The following is a 24,566-nucleotide window of genomic DNA, read 5'->3' on the forward strand; positions in this document are numbered from 1 at the left end:
ATTGAAGAAAATGTTTAGAAAATCAACAAACAGCTGCTCGGTGGCTTGAAAAAGAGGAGAGAGAACTGGACAACTTGATGGTATTACTGAAAAGGACTGATGAACTTCACCCAATTAAAGAAAATGTAGAAGAAGATGCTGGAAATCTGCCAGTTCTGTTTGTTTCACACATTGCTTTGAGGGAGGTTACAGATTTTCTAATCTTTTCATATAGAGTTGAATGTTTCCACCGAAGCAGAAGCTTCAGTTGATGTTGAGGTCATGCTTTCTTTTTAGTATGCTTATGATTATTTCTATTTTTATACTATACTGAGACTTTTTAGTATTCTTTTTTGCACCTTCAGTGTAAATACTTGCAATTTTTTGCACCTTATTTCTTAAACCAGCACAATTTGCATGGAAAATCAGACATTGTTTTGCACATTGGTTTACATGTGTGAGCTACTGGATACCCTAGATTTCCCCAAGAGGATGAATACATTGTCCATCCATTCATCCATCCATCCATCCATCCATCCATACATCCATCCACACATACATCCATCCATAGAATTAAAAATGCACAGGTACATGAAAATCTACAAAGTTTTAAACATATTTCAGTGAGGAGTTCATCTAAATACTGTTTAAACAGCATAAAGGTGATTAAATGTCGGTGTGGCTTCTTCAGCTCCAAGTGTGATCCATTCTGTCAGAGGGGAATAATTGCCTGTCTTTCGGTTGGTGTGCAGTCTAATCTGTGTGCATGGACTTACTGTGTGTATGAGAATCTCTATGTGTGTGTGTCTGTGTGTAGATCAGTTAACTAATCGCACCCTGTTCAGGGAATACATTTACTGCCAACAATTAAGGAGAGCTGCTGCGAGCATGTGTGAGTGTGCTTCTGTCTGTGTATGCTTGATGTCTTGCCAGATGTATGTCAGTGTGTGTGTGTGTGTGTGTGTGTGTGTGTGTGTGTGTGTGTGTGTGTGTGTGCGTGCGTGCGTGCGTGTGTGTGTGCTCTCAGGTTTCTTGGTGAACGAGGCGCCGCAGCCAAACACGGCACCATCAGCCTGACGCTCTGTATCTGACAAGCTGCTGAAAGCTGATATCCGTTTGACGTATGATTCATTTAGCTCCTTGAATTCACACAAATTCATACTCTACATTTCGAACCCGACTCTCTCCGTCTCTCAGAAATACAACAGCAGTATGTTGCAGATCTCGCAGCATTGATAAGATGAGAAGACAGGAGCGACGCTCACTGATGCATGTCCATGATGAGAGCATGAAAAACGCTTTTTTATAGTAGGCTGACATTTTCACTTGCTTATTTGTATCTTATCACTGGTGGCACAATCATCAGTTCGCAGGTTGTGCAGAAAAAGAAGGATTTATGCAGTTTTGCCTTTGTTTATTCTTTGTGCCAATAAAAACTGATTTTAGTTTCTTATCGTCAGACCTATAGGCAGGTCAGGGGTGAAGAATAACAGCCGTTCCATGGAAATGATCAAATATAAAAGAGAAAATCATGTCTGTTGTTCTGATGGTTATTTTTTTATTTCTCTCCAAACTGAACTGGTCCAATGACAAATCCAACTGCACTGGAAATACCTCAGCGAGTTCATATTTCTCATGCCATGCAAGACAAAGCAACGTAATTAATAACAAGAAATGCACAAGACGATGTAATTCTGGCTGGAAAACTTTTCAGAACTTCCTCTGTAAACTATTTAGACTACATAATTTAGACATGCCTTCAAATCCTAGGACTGTTTTTATTTTCATGTCATCCCAAAATGCCTCATTGAAATGGTACCGATTCATCTGTGCTGCATTTTGGTTTTATGGTTTTTATGGTTTTATGGTTTTTGTAGTTTTATGTTTTTTATGGGTTCTGTGGTTTTATAGTAATCCAAATTGTATTGTTTTGTTTTATCATGCTGTTGGAAAGCACTTTAGTCTTCTTAATGTTGTTGTAAAGTGCTCTGCAAATATTTTTTTTGATTGATTGATTGATTGATTGATTGATTGATTGATAGTTGAGCTGTGTTTGGTGAAGCAGGGGTGAAGACTAATGCTGGATCAGCGTGAACCCTGACTGGTCCTGGAGGTGGAGGAGGGTTGCATCTAGTCTAACATTGAAATGACAGCTGACAGGAGCAAGGAAACAAACATCCTGCTTTTCTTTATGTACTTTTCCTTCCAGAACGCACTCCAGCTGTCCTTCCAGAGTCTGTACCATTGCATGCAGCATCTACGGTGGCTGAGGGGTGCAAACGCAGCACAAAAACGGAACGCCCTGCAAGAGACAAAAACACCCACAAAAAATAAATGCTACAAGATAGAAAACACCTACAAAAGAGAAATGCTGCAGGAGACATAACACCTACCAAAATGAAACCCACTTCACAACAGAAACGGATTGCAAACAGGAACGCGCTTCACAAGAGAAACAGACTGCAAACAGAAACGGACTACGAAACAGAAACACACAAAAGATAAATGCTTCAAGAGACAAAACACCTGCAAAAAAAAAAAAAATTATAGAAATATTTATTCGTTGTTTTTTGGGTTGTGAATTACAAAAAACATTATGTTCAACATGGTTCTGTGCTGGAAATGGGTATGTTTCACCCTCAGATTTAGGGGGGAGTTGCTCGACCAAGCAAAAGACTTGAATTATATCAGGATCGTAATGGAGCGTAAGACTGACAGACAGATTGATGCAGCATCAGCAGTAATTCAGACATTGTACTGGAGCTTCATGGTAAAGAGGAAGCTGTCAATCTACATTCTAACCCTCTACTGTGGGTAGTGACTGAAAGAATGAGGTCATGGATACAAGTGGCTGATAATTTCCTCCGTAGGGTGGTTGGACTTAGGCTTAGTGATAGGGTGAGGAGTGTGGACATCCAGCGGGGTCTCAGAGTAGAGTTGCTGCTCCTTGTGCACCTTTCTTTGGAGGTTTTCCAGATATGTCTAACTAGGATAAACCTAGAACTCACTGGAGGGATTACATATCTCATCTGGCCTGGGAATGCCTCTGGAATCCCCAGGAGGAAATGGAAAACATTGGAAAGATCTGAAATGCCCTGCTTAGCCTTCTGCGACTCTGACTTAACCCCAGACAAGTTGCAGTACATCCATGGATGGATTTTTTCAGGAATTTTGCAAACTCAAGACTGAACACAGCCACAAACAGCATGTTGACTGAGGAACAATAGTGACTCCTCTCAAGGTAAGAGACTGCTCAGAAAGTAGTCCTTGGGGAGAAAACAAAAGTCTCCTAAAGGGGTCTTCAGCACCAAATTCTTTCACTGATTTTCTTCCAGCTTTAGGAAGAAAATCAGTGAGTTATCCTCCATGTTCAAAGAGCAACTTGTTCTTTAATGCACAGCCATGTTCACAGATCGTACAGAAGCAGACTTCCATGGACTTTCACCTATTTCAAATCAAATAATTTCCCTACAACACCGAGACACAACATCCCGCTGCACTAATCTATTTCCATTTTCCGCGTTCTTCCTCTACAGTTGAACCCCCACAATGTTTCAAGATTTGTGTGCTGCCACAGCTCAAAGCCTGAGGGACCAAGTCCAGTTCTGAGGTCCGCACTGCTCAAGGGCGAAGACAGAAGAAACCCCACACAGCCTAAAAACTCCACACTCAGACGCCTCGACGCACGGGTTCATTTGTTGTCAACAGAATTACGCACCGATGCTATATAAAGAGAAGGAGGCACATGAATTCCAAGTGAAACCTCGTTATCATATCTGCGCTCATGGTTAGTGATAGAGCTTAGTGTAGCATGTCCTGTAAATCCCACCAGAAGGGAATTAACCTGTTTAAATTAATAACCATCACTTCCTGCCCGCCCACGCACTTTTTGATTCATATTTCACACCCTCACAAGCCTTTGTTCTTGAAGCTGGAGAGACGTGCACAAGGGGAAATACTTCAACCTCAAAATGTCAGTCGCTGCTGCTTCCTCACCAGCTACTGCTTAGAAACACTGTTGTTTCCATGCTGCTGTATTTTTATCCTGCTCCCCTCTCGTCTTTGTCTTCTGCTGTCGCCCCTTTATTTCATCTGTTTTAAATGTTTTATTTGGTGCCAGGGAGATGGATTTTCTTTGTCGTTATGCTGCAGCGTTGTGTGAGCTTATAGTGGCGGTGTATTTCTGTTCTTTTTTCTCTCTCCGGTTCTTTGCATCACGTCGCAAGTCTCTGTTTTTTGTTTTATGGCGCTGGCTGTGCCAAAATTTGCCTCCTTTTCGCTCTTTGTTCACTCCAACAATATTTTGGAGAACACGGCATGAGCAGGAAGGCAGGGTGTTTATGTATGCAACATGTTCCTCTTGGCTTGAATAATATTTCCACCTTTTGCAAATCAAATCAATGCTTGCAGACTGTGGAGTTTTTCTCCTTTGAAGGTTTATTCTTTCTTGAAATGCTAAATATTATTGGGGTATAAGAGACCCTCAGAAGTTGGAATTGAAGAAACCTAAGCTAAAGTTCAGTTAACTGCTTTGATTGCTGGACCTTCCATCAAAACATCTGCAGCCGATGAAGCGTAATCTAAGTCACAGATCATGGGCTATAGTCTAAGACTTGACTATGTTCAAATATTAAAGATGTTCAAAAAAATCACCAGGAGAAGTCAGCATTCAAGGGCAGCAGGACTTATTGTTGACAAAATAACCCAGTAGTAGCTCTTCGATTCACAACCAAAGAAAAACCTGAGATACTAAGCTGTGTTTTGTCTCTTATGCTGTGAGAGTCGGTCACTTTTCCACGCCTACAGGGCGTATGATGGGAGGGACAGTTTTCACAACACTGTACTTTTCTAAATCTGTTGGAGGACATGCACATTAGGTTATCAATAGGTCGTGTTTTACAGAGAACATGCCCAGACAACTTCAAACTTTGCCCTATTATTTTGAAGCAGATTTTATGCGTATTATACCTTTATGTATTGTTAAGTTTCTGATACACCTCTTTTAAAAGTTATATTGTTAACACTATTGTTGTATGTTTTGAGTACTCCACGTCTCATTTTCTGCAAAGCATGTATCTTCACACCAAAGCTACAGGTGATACTTTGTGATCTCCCAGCTGCGTGTGTGTGTGCGTGTGTGTGTGTGTGTGTGTGTGTGTGTGTGTGTGTGTGTGTGTGTGTTGTGTGTGTGTGTGTGTGTGTGTGTGTGTGTGTGTGTGTGTGTGTGTGTGTGAGTCCTCCACAGACACACACCATACCATCAAAACATCAGTCATTACTAGAACCTTCATCATTCTGTAGTTCATACACTCCTCCTGACTCTGTTCTTCAATTTAACAGCATTTGCTATAGTTACAGCATCTTTAACTTTTAGCACATCGTACTCAAAAAACATGACATTACACCGACTCCACAGACTGCACCGAGCTGCTCTGACCCTGTTGTCTAGCTGTAACTATTTGGTCTTATGTCAGTTTCATGTCTTTTCACCTGCCTGTTTCTCCAGCACCCTACATGGATGTAAAAAGAATGATAAAATTAATGTGTCTTTGTCTGCTACTATCTCTAAAAAATGCATGCATGTGTTGAACACCAGACGACAAAACCTGTATATTATACCGAATTGCAGACACCAAACAAAGACGTGTAGAAACGAGGCATTGATCCTCAAAGCCCAATGGACACACTTTGCATCCAAATCAAATATCTTCTTCTGAATTGAATTTCTCTTCTAATAAAGTATTTATTGCAGTCAGGTGTAGCACATATCAAATTAAACCACATGACCTTTCCAACAAGGCAAGCTGCTTGTCTTTGTGTGTTGGTGGTGTCGGGGATATTTTACACACCCGAGTTTTACCCTTGAATAAGAAAACAAGCACACTGCTGGGTTGTCCATAATTTTAATTTTGTTAACAATAAGGGGATTTCCTTACTCAACATGGTTGAAAGATTTCACTGCTCTTCACCCCAAAAGAGGAAGCACAAATGTAATAGCTTTAATAGTGAACACAGCCTCTTTTCCTGTTGGCTCATTGTAAACACGTTGTAAGTTTAAACCCTATGGTATAGTTTTCCATAACATGTTAGAAATGCTGAATCCATCTTTCCAAACACCCCTAAAAGCCTTTTAGGGGTATAAACATATCTATCTCAGCCTTTTGACCGCTCTTCCAAAAATTAAGCAGAGCTACATGAAAGCTGCTGTGCTAACATGAAATAGTTCCCCAACAATCAAAATACATGTGCATAAAATAAACAAACATAACAAATGATAACTTCATGATGGATTTTACTTTCACAGTGGTAAAAAGATCTTGAATTTACATCAAATGTAATCATAGTTAGGACCTGTATTCATCCCCTCACGCAGTACTATGTTAATATCTAAACATATTAATATGTTAACATTACAATCATTGTGTCATTGTGTGGAATTAATAATCACAAACAGAGGAGAGTCCTTTGACTTTTATTGGATGCACTTGCACAAGTGGATCCAGTCATTCACCGAGTCACACTCATTCAGCCACAAACATCTTAATACAAGTTTACAAGAAATAATTACATAACTAAGTTCGCTATTTTGCTCCTCGTCTGTCCTTCTGATCCTCTGAAGAATACCAGCTTTATGCATTATTTGCCCTTCTCTGGTGCATTCACTTGCGTCGTACACTGGTTATCTTGCAGCTAAAAGGTCAGTTTATGCCGTGTTTGCTGCCCAATAAATAATCTCTTCTTCTGCTGACACGAGGTCTTATGACGGTGTGTCTGTAAATTAACTTATGTGAACACATTCATGTCTGTGCAGAACAGGCGAGGGGTCAATACACACATCTGTCAAACAAGGACATTGCTTGTTCATGTACATCATCGAGACACTGGCAGAACATTCACACATGTCCAAGCAGCTGAGGTCGTACACTGGTAGATGTTGAACTAAGGAGTTAACATGAGTAAATGATGAAACATGTAGCATATAATAATACTGCAAAGACTAATATAAACAGTAGTTGAAGCTTGGGTATAATGTTGCCTATTGAGTTCACACCTCTATGTGTAATTGCTAAGATTTTGGGGTATTTAAGGAAAGTAATTTATATTTTGTGAATCTTGTAAAATGCTAAATTCTCCTGTAAGTAAAGCTGATAACTTGTTTTACTTTATGCATCAGGTCTTTTTTCTCTTTTTTGAAATATGAACACCAGCTCAGCATGTCCAGGGCAGCGAGTATCACTGTATTAATTAGAACTGGATACTGGACTCAAACATGGCAAAAACTCACTTGAATGAGTCACACATAAGCCAAAAAAAAAAAAGCTTCTGGGTTTGTTGCCACTGCAAATGCTCATTAGAGTTTTTCCCCCACTGGGCCTGTTCCCATTTGGCTCATCGATTTTACAACATGATGATGTTACAGAAATAAAACTTACTGTTCGAGGCACTGGGGAACTTGTACAAATATGAAACCTCCATGGATTCAAAATACATAATAGGAAGAGTAAAAACAAGCCGAGCTGTGCTGTCAACAGTTTTACAGATGTGTTGGTTTATAATGGTGGTCTATGGGGAAAATGTGCAGTGATTTCTTTCATTGCAAAATCATGAGCATCCTCTGGGAAAATGGGCAGTAAGGCTGACTGGCAGGTCAGCTTACAGTTTACTGAGCACAGGCAGCAGAACCAACTGACTGCTGTTACATGCTGCTCATGATTTAATGCTGCTTTCACTTGTACAAGACGATACATTCACTGAAACTTGGCGATTACAGTTTCAGTGAACGAACTTGACGTATACCAATCAGATCTGGGTTGGCCAATGACATTTCAGTGGTGCTATGGCCTCTCCTTGCCATTGTTTGGTGGCGCTATTGGTGTTTTTGTAGTAGCGAACAGTCTCAGATGTGTACATATAGAACTAAAGTAGACCCCCAAGTGAAAAACATCTCAATGAGTCACCCCCCACCTTAACTAAAGCACATTTTTGTCAGTTTTAATGGTGCCAAGTTATGGTGTCGCAATATCTAAGGCTGTGAGGCTTCAGTTTGGATTGTTGACAAGACTTGTAGTTTGTCTTTTCAGTATATACACCGATAAAACCACCATTGACTATTGTGTAGGTCCCCCTTGTGCTGTCAAAATCAAAACACTGTGTGTCATGTGGTCTGGATGGTCGTGTTGAATCTTTTGGGTCATGTAGGTTGCAGGTTGGGGTGTCTGTGGATCAGGTTCGTTCTGATGCATCCCACAGATGTTAGGTTGGATTGAGATCTGGGGACTTTGGACTCTTCGTTCCTCAAGCTGTTTCTGACAATGAGGTTTAGGTGGTACAGGTTAGAGTAGCATCCACATGAACACCAGGACCCAAGGTTTGCCAGCAGTGCATTGCATTGAAACCTATATGATCAATATTATTTATTTCACCTGTTGGTGGCTTTAACGTTGGGCTGAATGGTGTATTGTATAACTAAAGCCATCTAACCAGTACAAGTTCAGAGGTTTTGTCAGTGTCAGACTTACTGTGAGACTGTAGCTATTTAAATCTTCAGTAATGTATAACTTTCACACCCCATTTACACCTAGCACAAAGCTGCTTTTCTGGATAAGTAAGCATGCTTTTTAGTAAAGGGTGAAAATGAAGGCAACACATTGGGATCGGAAGCCAATCAGATCACCTGAGGCATACATTCTAGTATAAGGTGTAAATCCATAGTTCCCGTGGACCAGATCTTATCATCCAGCTTTAAACGGGATATGTGGGTGAACAAGCTTTTCTTTCTGTGCTTCTGAGTTAGAAAAAGAACAGATGGTGTTTGTAGATTCTCATGAATTCCCCAGTCAGTCCAGCCTCCTATGGAATGACAAGGTTGTGTTTGGTTTTCTCTGCTCTGCCTGTCATTGTGTCATTCACGTCCTATTTGCCATTATTGGATAGCGACTAGATAGGAGGGGGGTGATTATAGATCCCATCATCTGCAGCGTGTTAAACAGCAGCAGCAGTGTCTGACTGTACGGAATCAGAAAGATAACGTAAGGTGAGTTATTATCACAGATAATTTGAGATAAGATTAAGCATTTCTGCCTTTAACCTGGGCAGGTTTTATTTCATGAAGCCCAAAGCACACAAAGAGCTGCACTGTGCTGCAAAGGTGAAAGCACAGGAACGACACATAAAGACTGCTGCAAGACCAGAATCTGACATTTAGATGCCTTTCTTTATTGGAACAGAAATGAAGTTGGTTACAGGAGTTCAGCCTTAAAACTTTTGTGTAATAAAGAATCCACAGGCGTAGTTACTTAAATGAATTTTCATTCACCTCAGGTAGAAAAGATGTCCTCAGATTAAGCTTTATTTATTAGAATACACTTACTGTTTATGTTGATGTGGCTACTCAGATTAACTAAAGGATAAGAATAACAAATTCTAAACTCAGGCTACATCACACATTTGTTGAATAGCAAAGCAATCACACTGAACAGATGATATCAGCATCAGAACTTTATTAAAGTGAAATTAGAGGGCTAAGGTCCTTAGTTGTAATTGGTGTAAATTCACATACTGTGAATAAAGTATTTTGCATTTTAGATCAGGTAACAAAGGCATCAACAGCAGCAGCAGCATTTCTCAGACTTCTGAAGTGAAGCTCATTGTCTCAGGGGCACAAAGGATCTCTCAGTCCATGAGAGTCTCTGGAGGAGAGAAATCCATCAGGAATTTGTTGCGGGAAGAAAAAAGACAAAAGATATACAGCAAGTGAAGCACAAGGATCCACTTGTGATGTTCTGAGCTGTCAGGGACACACACCAACTGCAGCAGAGGATGCAGTCGGACAGCTGCAGTTAGTGATGTTCTTATCTGACTGGCTGAGGCCTTAATTGGTAGTTAACACCGCAAGACTGCAGGCAGGAGGAAAATCTAACTGTATTTGTCCACATGATAGTGCTCAGGATTATTCAAAGACCACATTGTTGACCATAAAACTAATAACAGAGGAGGTGACAATTAAGGACCAACTAAAAAATACATTAACTACAAAGCAGAGGTAAAACAAACTGCAGTGGCTGAGTGCCAGTTGCTTGGTGAGAGAGATTTAACTAAACCCAGGTGACTTGTTTGTCCATTTTCATGAACTCTCTGAACTCCAACTGGGCCTTTCAGTCACCTATCTCATTCTTACATAGAGTTTTCATGACAATATAAAGTCTGACACTGCCATGGAAACAACACAACCATGGCTAATAGTAGATGTCTCATATGAGGGATAATAAAGTTTTTTTTTATTTTTATATATATATATATATATATATATATATATATTTTTTTTTTTTTTTTTTTTTTTTTTTTTTATTCTTCCAAACTCTCTTGATGTCAGCCTGTAGTTCACCTGAAAAGTCTTTGTTGTGGACGTTTCTCACAACTGAAGTCAAGTGCATATTTTTTAATTTTTTTTGTAGGATCTGATGCACACAGCCTATTTTTGGTAAATCTTGAATAAATCAATTAAATAGATCTGGTGATGCGTCACGGTTTTAAGTTGGATTTGGTTATTTTTCCTGAATGAATTGTGGATAGTTCAAGCACCGTCAGAAATGTGAAAACCTTGATGTTCTTTTTCAGTTTTACAGTTTCTGGGTCGGATAAATAGTGTAATTTTGGTGCAGACAGATAAAACTAACACTGGCAGGTTTGGAGGTTTCACAGGATTAAATTAAAAAATACATTTTCATGCTCTGATATCTAAATAACTAAGAATGCTGGATCAGGAAATTGAGACAAATATAGATTTTAAATTATAACACAAAAAGAAAGGCAACAAAACTAGTCCTTCTCATAACTAGCAAACTAGCTGATAGCTAACTAGCAAAATTTAGTCTGACTTTAATGGATTTCACATTATTTTATATGATCAAGCTGCCTCTAAATGACATGTTTTAAAGTGTTTCTGATTAAGAAAACTGAAAAAACAAGAACATGTTTTCATAGAGTATGCGTCCTTTACATGCTCCAAGTGGAGTCCTTTATCTAAAAGTTATATTATGTTTTATGGAAGGTTAAAGATATACAACATGTGTGCCTTTTACAGCACATTACTCAGAGCCTTCAAACTTCAAACTCTTTTGAAGTCAACACAAGTTCACTGCGACACAACAGACTGTCTCAGATACTTTCCAGTCATACAGGAATACTATTTATCAGGGTGTCTCATTTTGACTTCCCCTGCTACTTATCTGTCTTTCTGTCCTGGTCCTTAATTTCCTCGGTGACGCCTCCAGCTCAGGGTAGACTCTGTGTCGTACAACGTGTTCTGTCACACTCGCCTTTCCCCCCATTTACTGTGACAGCAACTTGTTTCAGATACTGAACCTTTTATACAACCTGTCACACTCCAAATCCTCCAGTAGCCTCGTCCTGCCTCTCCTCTGCTGATTGGATAGCTGCGCCTCTCATTGCCCACTCCTCACCATTAACTGACCGCTCATCTTGACACGCGGCCATTACTCTACATTACATACTTGTCAGCCACTTTAGCGCTCCCTCCCTCACTGGTTTTCCTCCTTTTTTCTCCATAGCTCCACTCCAACTCCGACAAGGGCGACGGCTCCGTGCGCTACATCCTGTCTGGCGAGGGGGCCGGGTCTATCTTCATCATTGACGAGACGACGGGTGACATCCACGCCGCCAAGAGCCTGGACCGCGAGAGCAAATCTCATTATGTCCTACATGCGAGGGCCATCGACCGCTGGACCAACCGCTCGCTGGAGGCAGAGTCAGAGTTCATCATCAAGGTCCAGGACGTCAACGACAACGCTCCAACGTTCCCCACCGGACCGTCCTCAGCCACGGTGCCTGAGATGTCCGACATTGGTAAGACAGAAGGCTTAGACAGCTTTGTCTGATTGGTTTGTTAACCAGTAACATTAGTAATGACTTGGTTAGGTGTCCTAGTAAGCCATGTTGGTTCACCTATACAGAATACTTTCAGTTTAGTGATATTAGCTGCATCTTGTGCTTTTCATGCTGTGACACGTCAACATCTATACAAACCTTGACATGCTAGGATGGGATGATGGAATAATCAATGTTGTTTGCTTAATCTGTGAGTGCTTTTCTGTCTATACTCAAAATGAGGGATTTTCAAAGACTGGAAGGTACTGGACCAATCAGTGTTGCGAGATTTGAGCAGTGAAGGCCTCATGATTTGGAATTTAGATTAAATTCAACTTTATTAGCATTCTGTTGTCATTGGACATTGCTTGGACGGCAATAAAATGTTGCTGGATAGCTCCGTGACTAGCACACCTGACTTTGGCACGGGACATTGGAGGTTCAAATCCCAGTGAATTGTCCAGCGAGGACCCTTAGGCAAGGGTTAGGGTTAGGCCAATCTGTTGTATCTACTCTCAGAGATGTACGTTGCTTTGAATAAAAGCATCTGATAAATGAAATTGTAAGTTGTAAATGTCCTGCCTTTGAAGGAAGTTCTTAGGAAGGAAGAACCATGAACACCATCGGTTACCATGGATACCTATGTTATTCCGGTCTGTGTTAAGGTTAGTGAAAAAGACTCTGCTTTGATGCAGCAGACGGACTCTCCTCAGTAAATCCAGTTACCAATTCCAGACTCGGAGCTGCTCTCTCTCGCTCTCTCTCCGTCCATCTGGCTAACCTAGTATTAGTGTGAGCTTCTCTGAAACTACGTGGTCTGTTCAGTGAAGAGCAGCTGCTCATTCAGTAGGTGATTCACTCACTTGTTCACTAAAACCATGGTTATTGTCTGGGTTTAGCCTGAGAAGATGGTTGGAAAACATTAATACGGAGAGAAAGCGGCATCATTAATCCTGGAACTGACTCACTCTTTCTGACAGTCAAAAGATACCACACTGAAAATGACATTAACATTACATCCACATCAGCTGTGTTACATTAGCAGAGTTCAATTTACGGGCATTTTCTTAGTCCCACATCTAAGAAAATGATGTCTGCATGTTCATAGTTTGTCTCAGCTGTTTTGTTGCTGCTTCTCTTTGTAATTGGTAAATGAGTTTACTTTAGAAATCTGTTTACCTTCAGGAACATCCAGATAACTTTAGTGCCTCAGACATGACTGAACGTAAGGAGCTTCTTAATTACCAGAAATACAACTGACAAGTCTACTGAACAAGAGAAGTTCTGATCAGGAGCTGCAGCGTGTAAATCCACAGATGCTGCAGCTTATTGAAAAACACTTTGGAATAAAAAGGTAATGAGTTCTTTTGTCCATTCAGCTATGTTGAACACCATTGTTTTGTTTTTATTTGTTGATGAAGCACACAGTTTCCATCTGAAAACATGAGTTTTTTGTTTAGGATTGTTTCTGCCGTGAAAAATAGGTCATCAAGGAATATTTTTTATTCTAGTCTCCCTAGATAAAATTAACAACAGCATTCAGTTTATTGTCTGTTATCCTTTCTCTTTATCCTCTGTCTCCCAGCAGTGAAAACCTTAGTGAATCTTATGTAAATAATTTAATTCAAAGACAAATTATTCACTTGTCCTGATGCTGGTGACTCACACTGTGACAGAACAGTTGTGAACACGCACCATTTGTTCATTTACCTTTGAATTAACTTTACATTTTAGCTCGTCTGTCCCCACAGCTGTACTCGCTGCATAAATATGAGTTAGTTATTGAACATCAAAACAATCATTATTTAGTTGAGCAGCTTCTGCTCCCATCGGGCTTCCAGCTCATTTAATAGCAGCTTCCTGGGACCTCTTTTTGTGTCACCTTTGTTGTTGGAATAAAGGTTTTTTAACATTTTACCACCTACTATGATGGTTCACATCCATTTAGACTACCTGTGTTAATTAGAACTAAACAAAAAACAACCTTTATTTACACAGAAATAAGATATCTCTGCTACAGATGGTGAAATTATGATGAAAACAATTTTTTAATGAAAATATTTATTTTGAAATCCTGAGCTTTTTTTGAAACACGTATTTATACCAGACAGAAATTTAAGAAAAAGAGCAGTGTGTTGCTGAGATGCTCATTAAATATCTGCTAATTCTGTCGGCTTCACAGCACTGACATGCAAGGATGCACATCTCCCATCTGGGAACAGCACGATTTTAGATTATGCAGAAGATGTTTGCACATGCATCTCTTTCACTGGTCGAGTTCATTAGTAAAAAAATGATAAAAGTCATTCTTGAGATGCAGAAACCAACATCAAATTGGTTGCTATTCCTGTGCACATTAAAAAAAAAACTGCACATATTTGGGAAAAGTTTCAGAAAAGAGAGGGAGAGTGATTGTATTGAAACAACCTAACAGCAGTTTTATTCCTCTTCCCTGGAGTGCATAATTGAAAAACATGGTTTAGAAAAATAAATCAAAATACAGACAACTGTTTTTGCAAATGAACCCTTCAGATACACAACAGCGCTCTGTGGCACTTCAGAATAACACATCTGCAAAATCAAAAACACACAGAAACGCACAGAATATTATGTATGTCATGTATTTTCCAACCAGATGGATGCAAATAACCACATATACACACAAATTACATGAAAACAGAAAGGTCATTTCATGCCAACTCACTGAACCTTTCCAGTTCATGTCAGGGATTTTCTGAGGAATAAATCATATTAAAAAGTCTATGAAGTTCATGGGACCTTACAAAATCATAAAGCTTTGCTCTGAATATGTTTGTTCTTAATTTTGAAAGCTTTTGCCATCAGATTCCCTCTAAACACTTTCAGTCGCTGATTTGTCACTTGATTGGATCATAATTTGCCCTAAACATCCATGAAACCTTGAGGACAATTTGCAACTAAACAGCTGATGCTGATGGTTTCTCAGTAATTAGATTAATAGCAATAAATAATTTTATATCTGAACTATATAGTCAAAAGTTTCTATTTTCACTAGTTTTAAAATTTGTGCAACCATTTTTTGATTCTGTACAGCATGATATAGCTCTATGATATCAATAAGTTCTTTAAACCTGCATAAAAAACGGAAAAAATGACATTTGGAGCTGGAAAAAAAATCTTTTTGAGGTATTTTTACTATATTATTTTCCTTGAATGTTTGTGTGAATTTTAATTGCAGATATATAAAGACATGTTGGTTGATGTTATATCCAGTCCAATCCAATCCAGCTTTATTTATATAGCACTTTAAACAACCACAGATTGAACCAAAGTGCTGTACATCCAGAGCAAGACAAATAAAATTAGAGATACACAATAGAGCACAAAAAAACAAAAAAATATTACTTTTTGTCATTGAATTTCAATAAATTTGTGAGAATTGCTATGTTTTTATGCTTTCACCAGCTGTAGAATCACATTCAGTGGTTTTATTTCAGGTATTTATACTGTGTTGACTTCAAGGTTTTCTATCTCTGAGTGATACCTAAACTCAGCGGCCACTTTATTAGATACACCTGCCATAAATCCTCCTCTTACTCAGCCTCTCCATTTTCAGTTTTTGTTGACATTGTCAGCGTAGAAAATTGCTAAATAATGGACTAATTTAACATCCATCCCATCCATCAACACTTCCCGGTTTATCCCACAGAAGGCCGCAGGGAGCCATAAAAACATATTTCATTTTTATATATCTGCAATGAAATTTAACCACCGTCTACTAAAACCTCAGTCATGAACATCAGACTGAATCATCTCCTTTTTGACAACGTCAACAAAAACAGAAGCTTCATAAAAGAAGAATTTCTGGTGGAGCTGTTGTATTGAACAGCGTTAGAGTTCACAGCTTTATGAAATAAAGTGACCAGTGAGTGTAGGTGTCTCAAAGACATGGAAAACCTTGAAGTCAGCTGAATGTAATGTTACAGCCAGTGAGAAGTATGGGAAATTAGATATGTTCAGAGAAATATTACACAATGGATTAATGTAACATCTTGCAGTTTGAAGTGTGTATAAGGAATGAACATTGACACTTTGCCATTAAAAATAAACTTTCAATGAGTTCATATAATCTTTCTTGGTTAAATAAGGAGACAAAACAGAAAGTGGATTTTTCAGCTCTAAAGCTATATTTAGGAAGATCTGTGACAGTCAGTGTTTCATGCACTGTTGAATAAATTTTTGGTATGATACGGCTACATTAATACGAGACAGAATCAAACATTTGGTTGCAAAAAAAGGGAACACTAACAGAGGTATTAATTTGTGAAAAGATTCTTTATTTGCTAAAGTATGCTCTCCTGCTATCCTCCATCCTCCTCATCACAGCTCTCACCCCAACCAGTCGAGGCAGATGGCCGCCTTCCCTCCATCTCTGTTCAAGGGGTTTCTTTTGGATGTTTTTTTTTTTTGTTGTTGTTGTTTTTTTGGTCTTTCCCACTATCACTGACTGCTTACTTACAGGGAATCCAAAGGAAACTTTGGGTTGTTGGGTTCTCTAGTTCAATATAGATATGTTATATAGTTTATTTGACAGAGACCATGTACAGAAGAACATTAGGGTGCATAACCATGAACAACGTTGAAACGTTGAAAACCAAATGTACATTAGCATACATGATCATGTTTTTAAAATTTAACAAGCCGTGCTTTTCCAGTGTCATATATGTCATGAATTAGTGCTACATAAATAAAATTAAATAGTAAATTTAACTTGGAATTTAAATATTCAGCAACAACTGTTTAGTAGTAAATAATCTTTAGGGTTTAGTGGATGCTGAGCACAAATTTTAACACAGACCAGGGAAAAATAGGCGATTGGTGAGAATTTTGAAAACTACAAAAATGATGATATTCAGAACTTCAAAAGTCATGACTAAACTAGTATTTGGAGTGATGCTTTAAGATTTTTCAAGGTTCCTTCAACCTGATAGAAGTTTTTGCATTCATTTTTTATAAGGAATATCCATGGTGTTAACTGGGAGGGTTGGGTGTGTTGGAACTGGGATAGACTGGGAACAAAAGCAGTCTAGGAAAGGAACTGGGAACAATATTTATTGTTTAAATTAACATCTCTCCTAATGTTTTACACATTTGGTCATCCACGTGTCTCGTGGTTTAGGTGCACTGTGCTAATCTTGAGTGTTTATTTAAAAATCTGTGTTTTTCCGACCGTAGAGGTCAGTAGGCTACACTGCACTGATCGCCGTCATCAATCAAGAAGTTGACTGTAAAACCAGCCAACAGAGCATAAAGAGCAGCTGCAGCATTTCTCTCTGTCTTTACTTGTTGCTTCTGAGCTGCTGCCTCTATTTCATCTCTCCTAAAGACTCTGTCTCTTTTTATTTGCTCTTTATCCCACCAACTCTGCTCTTCATCCCCTGAACCTCCCATATTTCCTTTCTAAACCCCCCGACGGATCAGTCAAGCAGGAGGTCCACTAATCTTAAGGTTGGCAGATCATCTACTGTGTCCTCACTTCTTATCTCTCGCTCTTTCATTCATTCATTGTCCTCCTGACACTCAGTTCTTTCACTATTTACTCTCTCTGATGTGTTTTTTTTCTCACTAGTAACTCCCCAGTTGCCAATAGAAGTGTAGGTTGAGGTCAGCGTTAGACGGTGTAGGAATATATGCGTTATGCAAACAGACGGGCGTTTGCAGCGGTGGAGTGTTCTTTATCAGACTGCGATGGCTTTTTAATTAAGAGAACCAGCTATTTCTCAGTCTGGACCTTTGAAATTATAGGCTTTGCATCAAGCTGTGTGTCACAGCAAGAGGATTAACAGCTGAAGGGAATAACGGAGAACTGGAGTACGTTCAGAGTCCTCCTGGAGTAAATATTATTAACCAAGTGTGCTTAAAGTGAAAGTATTAATAATGCAGAGGAGTGGATCTCAGTGTGTGATATTATGGTGCTGGTATTATTACATATACGGGTTGTTGATATTTTAGATTCTATAAATGCATTTGATGCCTTATAAAATCTTCATGTGCTCAGGAGGATTTTCTTGTGGTGTGAGCAGAGAGAATTAGTCGTAAATATTCTGCAGTAGCATCCCAAGATTTCTGAAGATTGGTTGGCTATTGATGGAAAAGAGTAAAGGAGGTTTTGTGAGAAGGTATCATGGCCTTGTAGAGTAGTTACAACACCAACACCTGCCAAGAAATGGTAATCTGTAGGCAAATAAACACAGCTACTGATAGTCTAAAAGTTAAGAGGAATGCAACAGTGTTACAGCAGCCATTTCTCCAAAATCATCAGTTTCAGCCCCGAATAAATCTACGTAATCTAAGTGCACTTTAAGATTAAACTTGCACTCATTCGTCAGGACACCACTTGCATTTTTTATTATTTTTTTTAACATTTTTAGCTCATCTGAGAAAGTTTTATCTGGAATATTTCAGATTAAATATTCAGAAAATGTATTAAATCAAATTATATTAAACAGAATTAGTCACAAGTCATTCATTCTGATTCCACTGATGTCAGGTTTCCAAACAAAGCAACACGCCAAGCATTTATTAACTATTGCTACGAATAATTATTAACACAGCAACAACACAGCAGACAGTGAATGACTAAGTGCAGGTTACTAAACTCAATAATTAACTGCGATCGTCACTGGAAGCAGTTGGTAAAGCAGTGATAGACTTTGAAATTCAGAAGCCAATTGTAATTTTCCAATTTACCCATTTTGCAGAAAGCAAATGAGATTTTCTTTGGAAGTAGCTGCAGGATCAACGTGCAACATCAGGAGAAGGTTGTGGTTCAGGAACACAGAGACAGAATGATTATTTTGCATAGTTGCATGAAAAAGTGTCCCAAAGAGGAAGTCATAGCTCATAGTCACAAAGATTATGCTGTTCCATTTTTACAGTATTTAATCACATTTGAAAAACAGTACGCTACAACTGAGTGCTGGGGTCCTTCCTCTGGCCCCTCATTCTCTTTTCAAACATAGAGGGCGAAGCCAGAGGAAACTTTGATGGAGGCCCGTAGCGACCCTGAGGTGCAAATCGGTCGTCCGACCTTTTCTCCAATACCTGACCTAAAATTAAAATCCCAACAGTCAGAAAGTTATTGGTAACTTCTAAAAAAAGAACTCAAAATCAGTGAGAAAAGGCATACAACGTCTCCAGGAACCTGAATTTAACATGATCTTCACATTTCACACTAGCTTTGCCATGAGAACAAATGTGTTGCAGGTCTGCCATGATGAATGAGGATAAAAGCTTTGGCTTCTCCTACCTGCTGCTACATGTTCAGGCTAATGGGCTGTGGCTCTTTGTAAGAGCACTGCTGACAGCACACACTGCGCTTAAGTACAGCTCATAGAAGGCATTCAGAGGGAAGTTTAGCATCGCATTTACGTACAGACAAGAGAGTTTAATGCTGATAAGGAAAATAGATTGTGGCTGGTTTTCATTTCAGATTCTAATCAGAGGCATGTGCACGAGCAGTGACAGTAACATTATGTTTAGTTTTCACGCTCGCCTGTGATCTAATGTGTTTGGGGGGGATCATTTTCTGAGCTAGAAATTAAACATTAGTACCAAAACTGCAGTCGGCTGAATGAAAGATATCATATTATGCCCAAGAGTGACAACACAGACATAGGTATGCAAGAAAAAAATACATTTTATGTTTGCTCCATGAGTTCCCTGTGTCTCCTGTGTGTGCATTTGATGTCCCTCTCCAGGTATTTGGAATTGATTTACCTAATGTGTCTTTGGTGTTTTGATCCCTTTGTGTGTTTTCTCACCTTTTTCATTCCTGCCTTCCTCTGTCTTTGTCAGTTCATCTCATCACATCTGAATTCTTTTCCTCTGCAGTTCCCAGGATGTTCCTCAACCCTGCTTTTAGTCTTTGAATCCTTTTCTCATTTGTACTTTGGATTAATTTTGTTGTACTTTTGTTTGGCCTCTCCTTTTATAACGGGATCTCCTGAAGCTTTTTGTTTGTTGCCCTGCCAGCCTTTGTTTCACCGCCTATACTTTTTCTTGAAGTTACTTTTGTGTTTTTCAGCTGCCTGTTTGCTGCATATGTCTGCATTTGGGTTCTCCTTTCAAACTGAATCATAAAAAACTCAAGGTCGGCTGACGAGCTGTTTCTGGCTCTTTTTTTCATAAATCATGATCTGGATCAGCAGATGATGTTTGCTTCATTGTCATGGAAATGAGTCCTCACATATCACACTGTGATTAAAAATGATTATTAATTTCAAACATGTAGGTGCAAATGTGTAATTAAATCTGCTCCCACAAATCAGTCTTATTATAAGACCAGGGTACCAAGTTCAACTGAAGGAAAATGGACTAAATCAGGATATCAGTCTCATAAAATATTCTGGACTATAAATTTGGAATAAATAATTAATAACTACAACCAAAATGTCTGTAACAGTAGCTGGGTTTGATGATTTTTTTAGTACTTTTACTAGCTTTTCCAATATAAAGATTCATTAGTTCCTATTTTTTGTGGTCACAGAAATGCATCTAGAATAAGTTTGTATTTTGCTTTTTTAAAATTTATTTACTATTTTCTCACAATTAACTAACCACCTGTGAGCTCAGCCTTACATTTCTCCTTTGATGAACTAATACAACTTTGGCCAATATTTTCTGTTTTTTATTTACTTAGAATACATATGATAAAACACAGCTCTGTAAAACTAAAACTACATTTTCACAGAAGTTAAACACCTGGGCACAACATGAAAATTGGAAGACTATTCATATTGTAATTATGTGGCGCAAAGTTCTGACAAATGTGTGATCATGCGCACCCAAATAATACCCTGTAAATCTGGATTATAGATAGTGATGGATGGATTAAAACAACCAGCTGTGGCACTTTAATGTCTGAGTAAATGAGAGATTTCAGAGTCAGCTGGCAGAGTTCTGTGCACTGAAGTGTTGCCTTTCTGCACCAGCAGCGTTTTCTACAACCACAACATATTAGCTCGTAGCAAGTCATGCAGCTCATTCATCCCTTCTGTCTTCACCCACCCCCTGCCAGTTCTGGATGCATCATGTATGCTTCATTTTTGGCCACTCATTTATTTCCAAAAGTATAAAAATTGTCCAGAAACTTTTTAACAATTGTTGGAGAACTACAGCCTCTGGTGTGTGAGCTGTTTCTCAGCTCTGTGCAGCATTGTGGATTCACATTATTGTTATTCATATCTTTTTCCAACCTTTTCGTGCTGTGGGAACTCAAAGAAGGTAAAAACTACCTTTTCTGGTGCTGTTTTATTTTAAGGGGATTAGTTGCAAGGCAGCAGAGTGTCAATAAAATGTTCTATGAAAGTGTAAGTTCACAGATTTTTTTATTTTCATCCTGTTTACTGGTTATCTTTCTAACTTGCTGCTGTGGAAAATAAAAGGTCAAGGAGAAACCGAAAAGGCTTCAACGTAAACTAGGTAGTAGCACTGTGTGAATACCATGTCCATTCCTAGTGTCACATGCTATGAAAAGTCATGTAAAGCTGAAGTACTTCATTCATTTAACTACATTAAACACAGTGCAGGCTGCTAAATGGTGAATAAACCAACATGAAACATGATGCAATGGTTTTCCAAATCTTCTAAAGCCTCTAAGTGTTTGAAAATAGTACAAAAACAAAATATCAAATAGTGAAACTGAGAAATTTGGTTTCTGAAATACATTTGCTCATTCAGAATTCAGTGCCTGCAACAGATTTAGAAAAAGTTGAGATGTTCTGACCACTATGTTGCATCAACTCCTCTTTGACCAACACTCTGGCAGCATTTTGGGAACTGAGGAGAGCAACTGCTGTTGTTCTGAAAATCAAAAGTTTTAGGGTTTGCAGCAATGCTGGAAAAGTTCAGGGCTTCCTTTGTGGTGTTTTTGTTAAAAATGTTTTCAGTGGGCGACAGGTTTGGACTGCAGAAAGGCCAGTTTAGTGGCCACAGAGCTATGCTGTAAGAGTAATGTGGTTTAGCTGCATATTACTTCAAGATATTGTCTGGATGGCTGCATATATTCCTCTACAACCTGTAAATATCATTCAGCATTAATAGCGTCTTCACAGATGTGCAGGATACCCCCTGCTGTGTGCACTAATGTACCCTCATATCATCAATGTGTTATATATACTTCAGAAAGGAGGATCCCGAGTACAGAACAAACACACAGAGAAACAGGTGGGTGGAATTTGAACTAAGACTAGCAGACAGACAAACAGACGGCTGGTGGATCCAGGAGAATCAAAAGTTGCATCCAAAAGAAATTCAAGTAACAAGAATGTATCCAAAATAAACCATGAGGAGGGTGTAAGAAACCACTGAGGAGGTGAACAGATGAACTGACAAAGACAGAGGGAGAAACACAAGGCTAAGTACACCAGGGAGGCCGAGTAATTAGGAACAGGTGGAGACAATCAGGGAATCTCAGAGGTGGGAAATAAGACTAAGAAAGGAGGCAACATCGACCGAAAGGCAAGAAAATAACTCAACTAAAACCCAAAATAACCAAGCTGTATGGTCCCTGTCCGCTTTATCCCAGAGGACACATTTATGATTTCCCAAGTTTTGACTGATCCGACCACAGGAAAGTTTTCCACCTCATCTCAGTCCATCTTAAATGAGCTCAGGTGCAGAAAAAGGTGGTGGAATTTCAAGGTCTTGTTCATCTGTGCTGTCTTCTTTGCATGATGGAGTTTTAACTTGCAGTTGTGGGTGCAGAGACAACCTATGTTCCAGTCGATGGTTTTCAGAAATGTTTCTGAGTCCCTGCAGTGACTTCCATTCCAGAATCATTTCTCTTTTGTTACTGCAGTGCTAAAGATCACGACTTTTCAGTGGTAGTTTTGTTCTTTGTCTTTTGCCCACAGAGATTTCTCTCAGTTCTGAGAACCTTTTATTATATTATGAACTGTAGACAATGAAATCTCCAATTTCTTTGCAAATTCATGTTATGAAATATTATTCTTTAGTTGTCTAACTCTTTGTGTACCACAGAGTGATAAGCCCCTCGTCATCTGTTCTGTCTGAAAGCCCCGTTGGGATGCTTGTTTTGTACCATTCATGTTACTGGCCTGTTGCCAATTAACCTAATTAGTTGTGACATGGTCAATTGTGTGTTCTTTTCAGCATTACACAATTTTTCCAGTTTGTTGTTGCCCTTGTCCCAACTTGAACTTAAAACAATAAATATTCTGTGTTTCAACATTTCATATTTGTACCATTTTTGGTTAAATATGGAGCTCAAATGACTCGCAAACCACTGCATTCTGTATTAGATTTTACACAGTGTCCTAACATTTTGGAAACTGGACTCTTACAGATTACATTATAACTTTTTTTTAAGTGTATGTATTCTGTAATCGGTAGTGCAGAAGATTTTGAAAGTAAATTTCTTAACACTGTGCATGTACTAGTGTTAATGCTCTGTAATCGTAGTACAACTAATAAGACTATGACTACTACTGATATTAGTTCCACTGTCAATGAGACATTAACAGCATCCACCATCTGACAAATGAATGGCTGCCATAGCCACCAGGATGAAAGTCTGTGATGGCCCAATATCCACTTATGTTTCCAATGTATCTGCCAACACATACACCAAATTTGGGGCTTTTAGGACAGATTAAACAGATTTGTTGTGTTGAGCCATGCTGACCCAATGAATTATAAGATGTAACCATTTAAACTCTGCCGGTTTTCAACAACACGTTTTGTGTCGGTGGTAAATGGTTTTGTCTAATCGCCAGCTGATCACTTATTATATCTTCTCTTCTCTGTGCAGGAACATCAGTGGTCCAGGTGATGGCCTCAGATGCAGATGATCCAACTTACGGCAACAGCGCCAAGATAGTATACAGCATCCTGGAAGGGCAGCCCTACTTCTCTGTTGACCCCAAGACAGGTAAGGCTGCCTCTGTGTTCAGTTTAAAGGCTTTTTACTGCCGCTCCAACAGAAAGGTAACCAGGGATCGCCCGGCACAAGCAGTGCCGTAAACAAGCGAATGATGCAGAGAGCCAAGGAAAGCATGTGGCTTTTCTTTTGTTGTCTGAGTCTATTGAATGTTTAGGAAAACTATTAATTACAGGAGGATTCCAGATTGTGGTAACGATGCAGGTGGTGAGTCCCTGTGAACTGTTTCTCTGCAGATCTTTCAGAGGATGGGTGTCACAGGTGGAGGGAGGCAGTTCAAATGAAATCCTCCACCTGCTCCATTATATTTTAGTGAAAGAGCAGCTGCACTCCAGGTTGTTTACTTCATACAGCTCAGAGATATTCAGGAACCCTTGCAGGCATTTGTGCAAGACTCCTATCTTTTTGTCAGGATACTTTTTTGTTTGCAGGTGATCAACAGATTAGCTGTACTTTCGCATTTTCATCACTTTCCGTAGTTGGTTGCTCTATTTACTTGTTATCAGATTTTTGCTTTTTTGGCAAAGTTAAGTATAACATAGATCATAACACAGTTGTAATTTGAGTTGCCAAACACTTGACATGTAATAAAATGTTTGTATAGTCTCAAATATAAATGAATAGACACGTGCAGCAGTGATATGGTGCCACTGCAGATATTGGTCTCCTTTTGTTGGAAATCCTCTCTTTTTTTCTTTTCTTTCTCTGTCAACATTTGGGCAAATATGCCTGAATTCTGCCTTTGCTAATTTCAGTCATT

The 24,566-nt window shown here is 39.0% G+C and overlaps 1 protein-coding gene across 3 annotated transcripts in view; it reads left to right on the forward strand.

Moving 5' to 3' along the window:
* The window catches only part of LOC111582448 (cadherin-18-like), a 208,900-nt gene that overhangs the window by 63,281 nt on the left and 121,053 nt on the right, over positions 1-24,566 (forward strand). For all 3 annotated transcript variants that reach the window (XR_008603032.1, XR_008603033.1, XM_023291120.3), the window contains exons 3-4: positions 11,550-11,844; positions 23,678-23,797. Coding sequence is in view for 1 of the 3 variants with exons in the window: in XM_023291120.3 (XP_023146888.1) it covers positions 11,550-11,844; positions 23,678-23,797 (415 nt within the window). In the remaining 2 variants the exon portion in view is untranslated. The remainder of the gene's footprint in view (positions 1-11,549; positions 11,845-23,677; positions 23,798-24,566) is intronic.

The sequence above is a fragment of the Amphiprion ocellaris genome, chromosome 10 (assembly GCF_022539595.1).
Source record: "Amphiprion ocellaris isolate individual 3 ecotype Okinawa chromosome 10, ASM2253959v1, whole genome shotgun sequence".
NCBI lineage: Eukaryota > Metazoa > Chordata > Actinopteri > Pomacentridae > Amphiprion > Amphiprion ocellaris.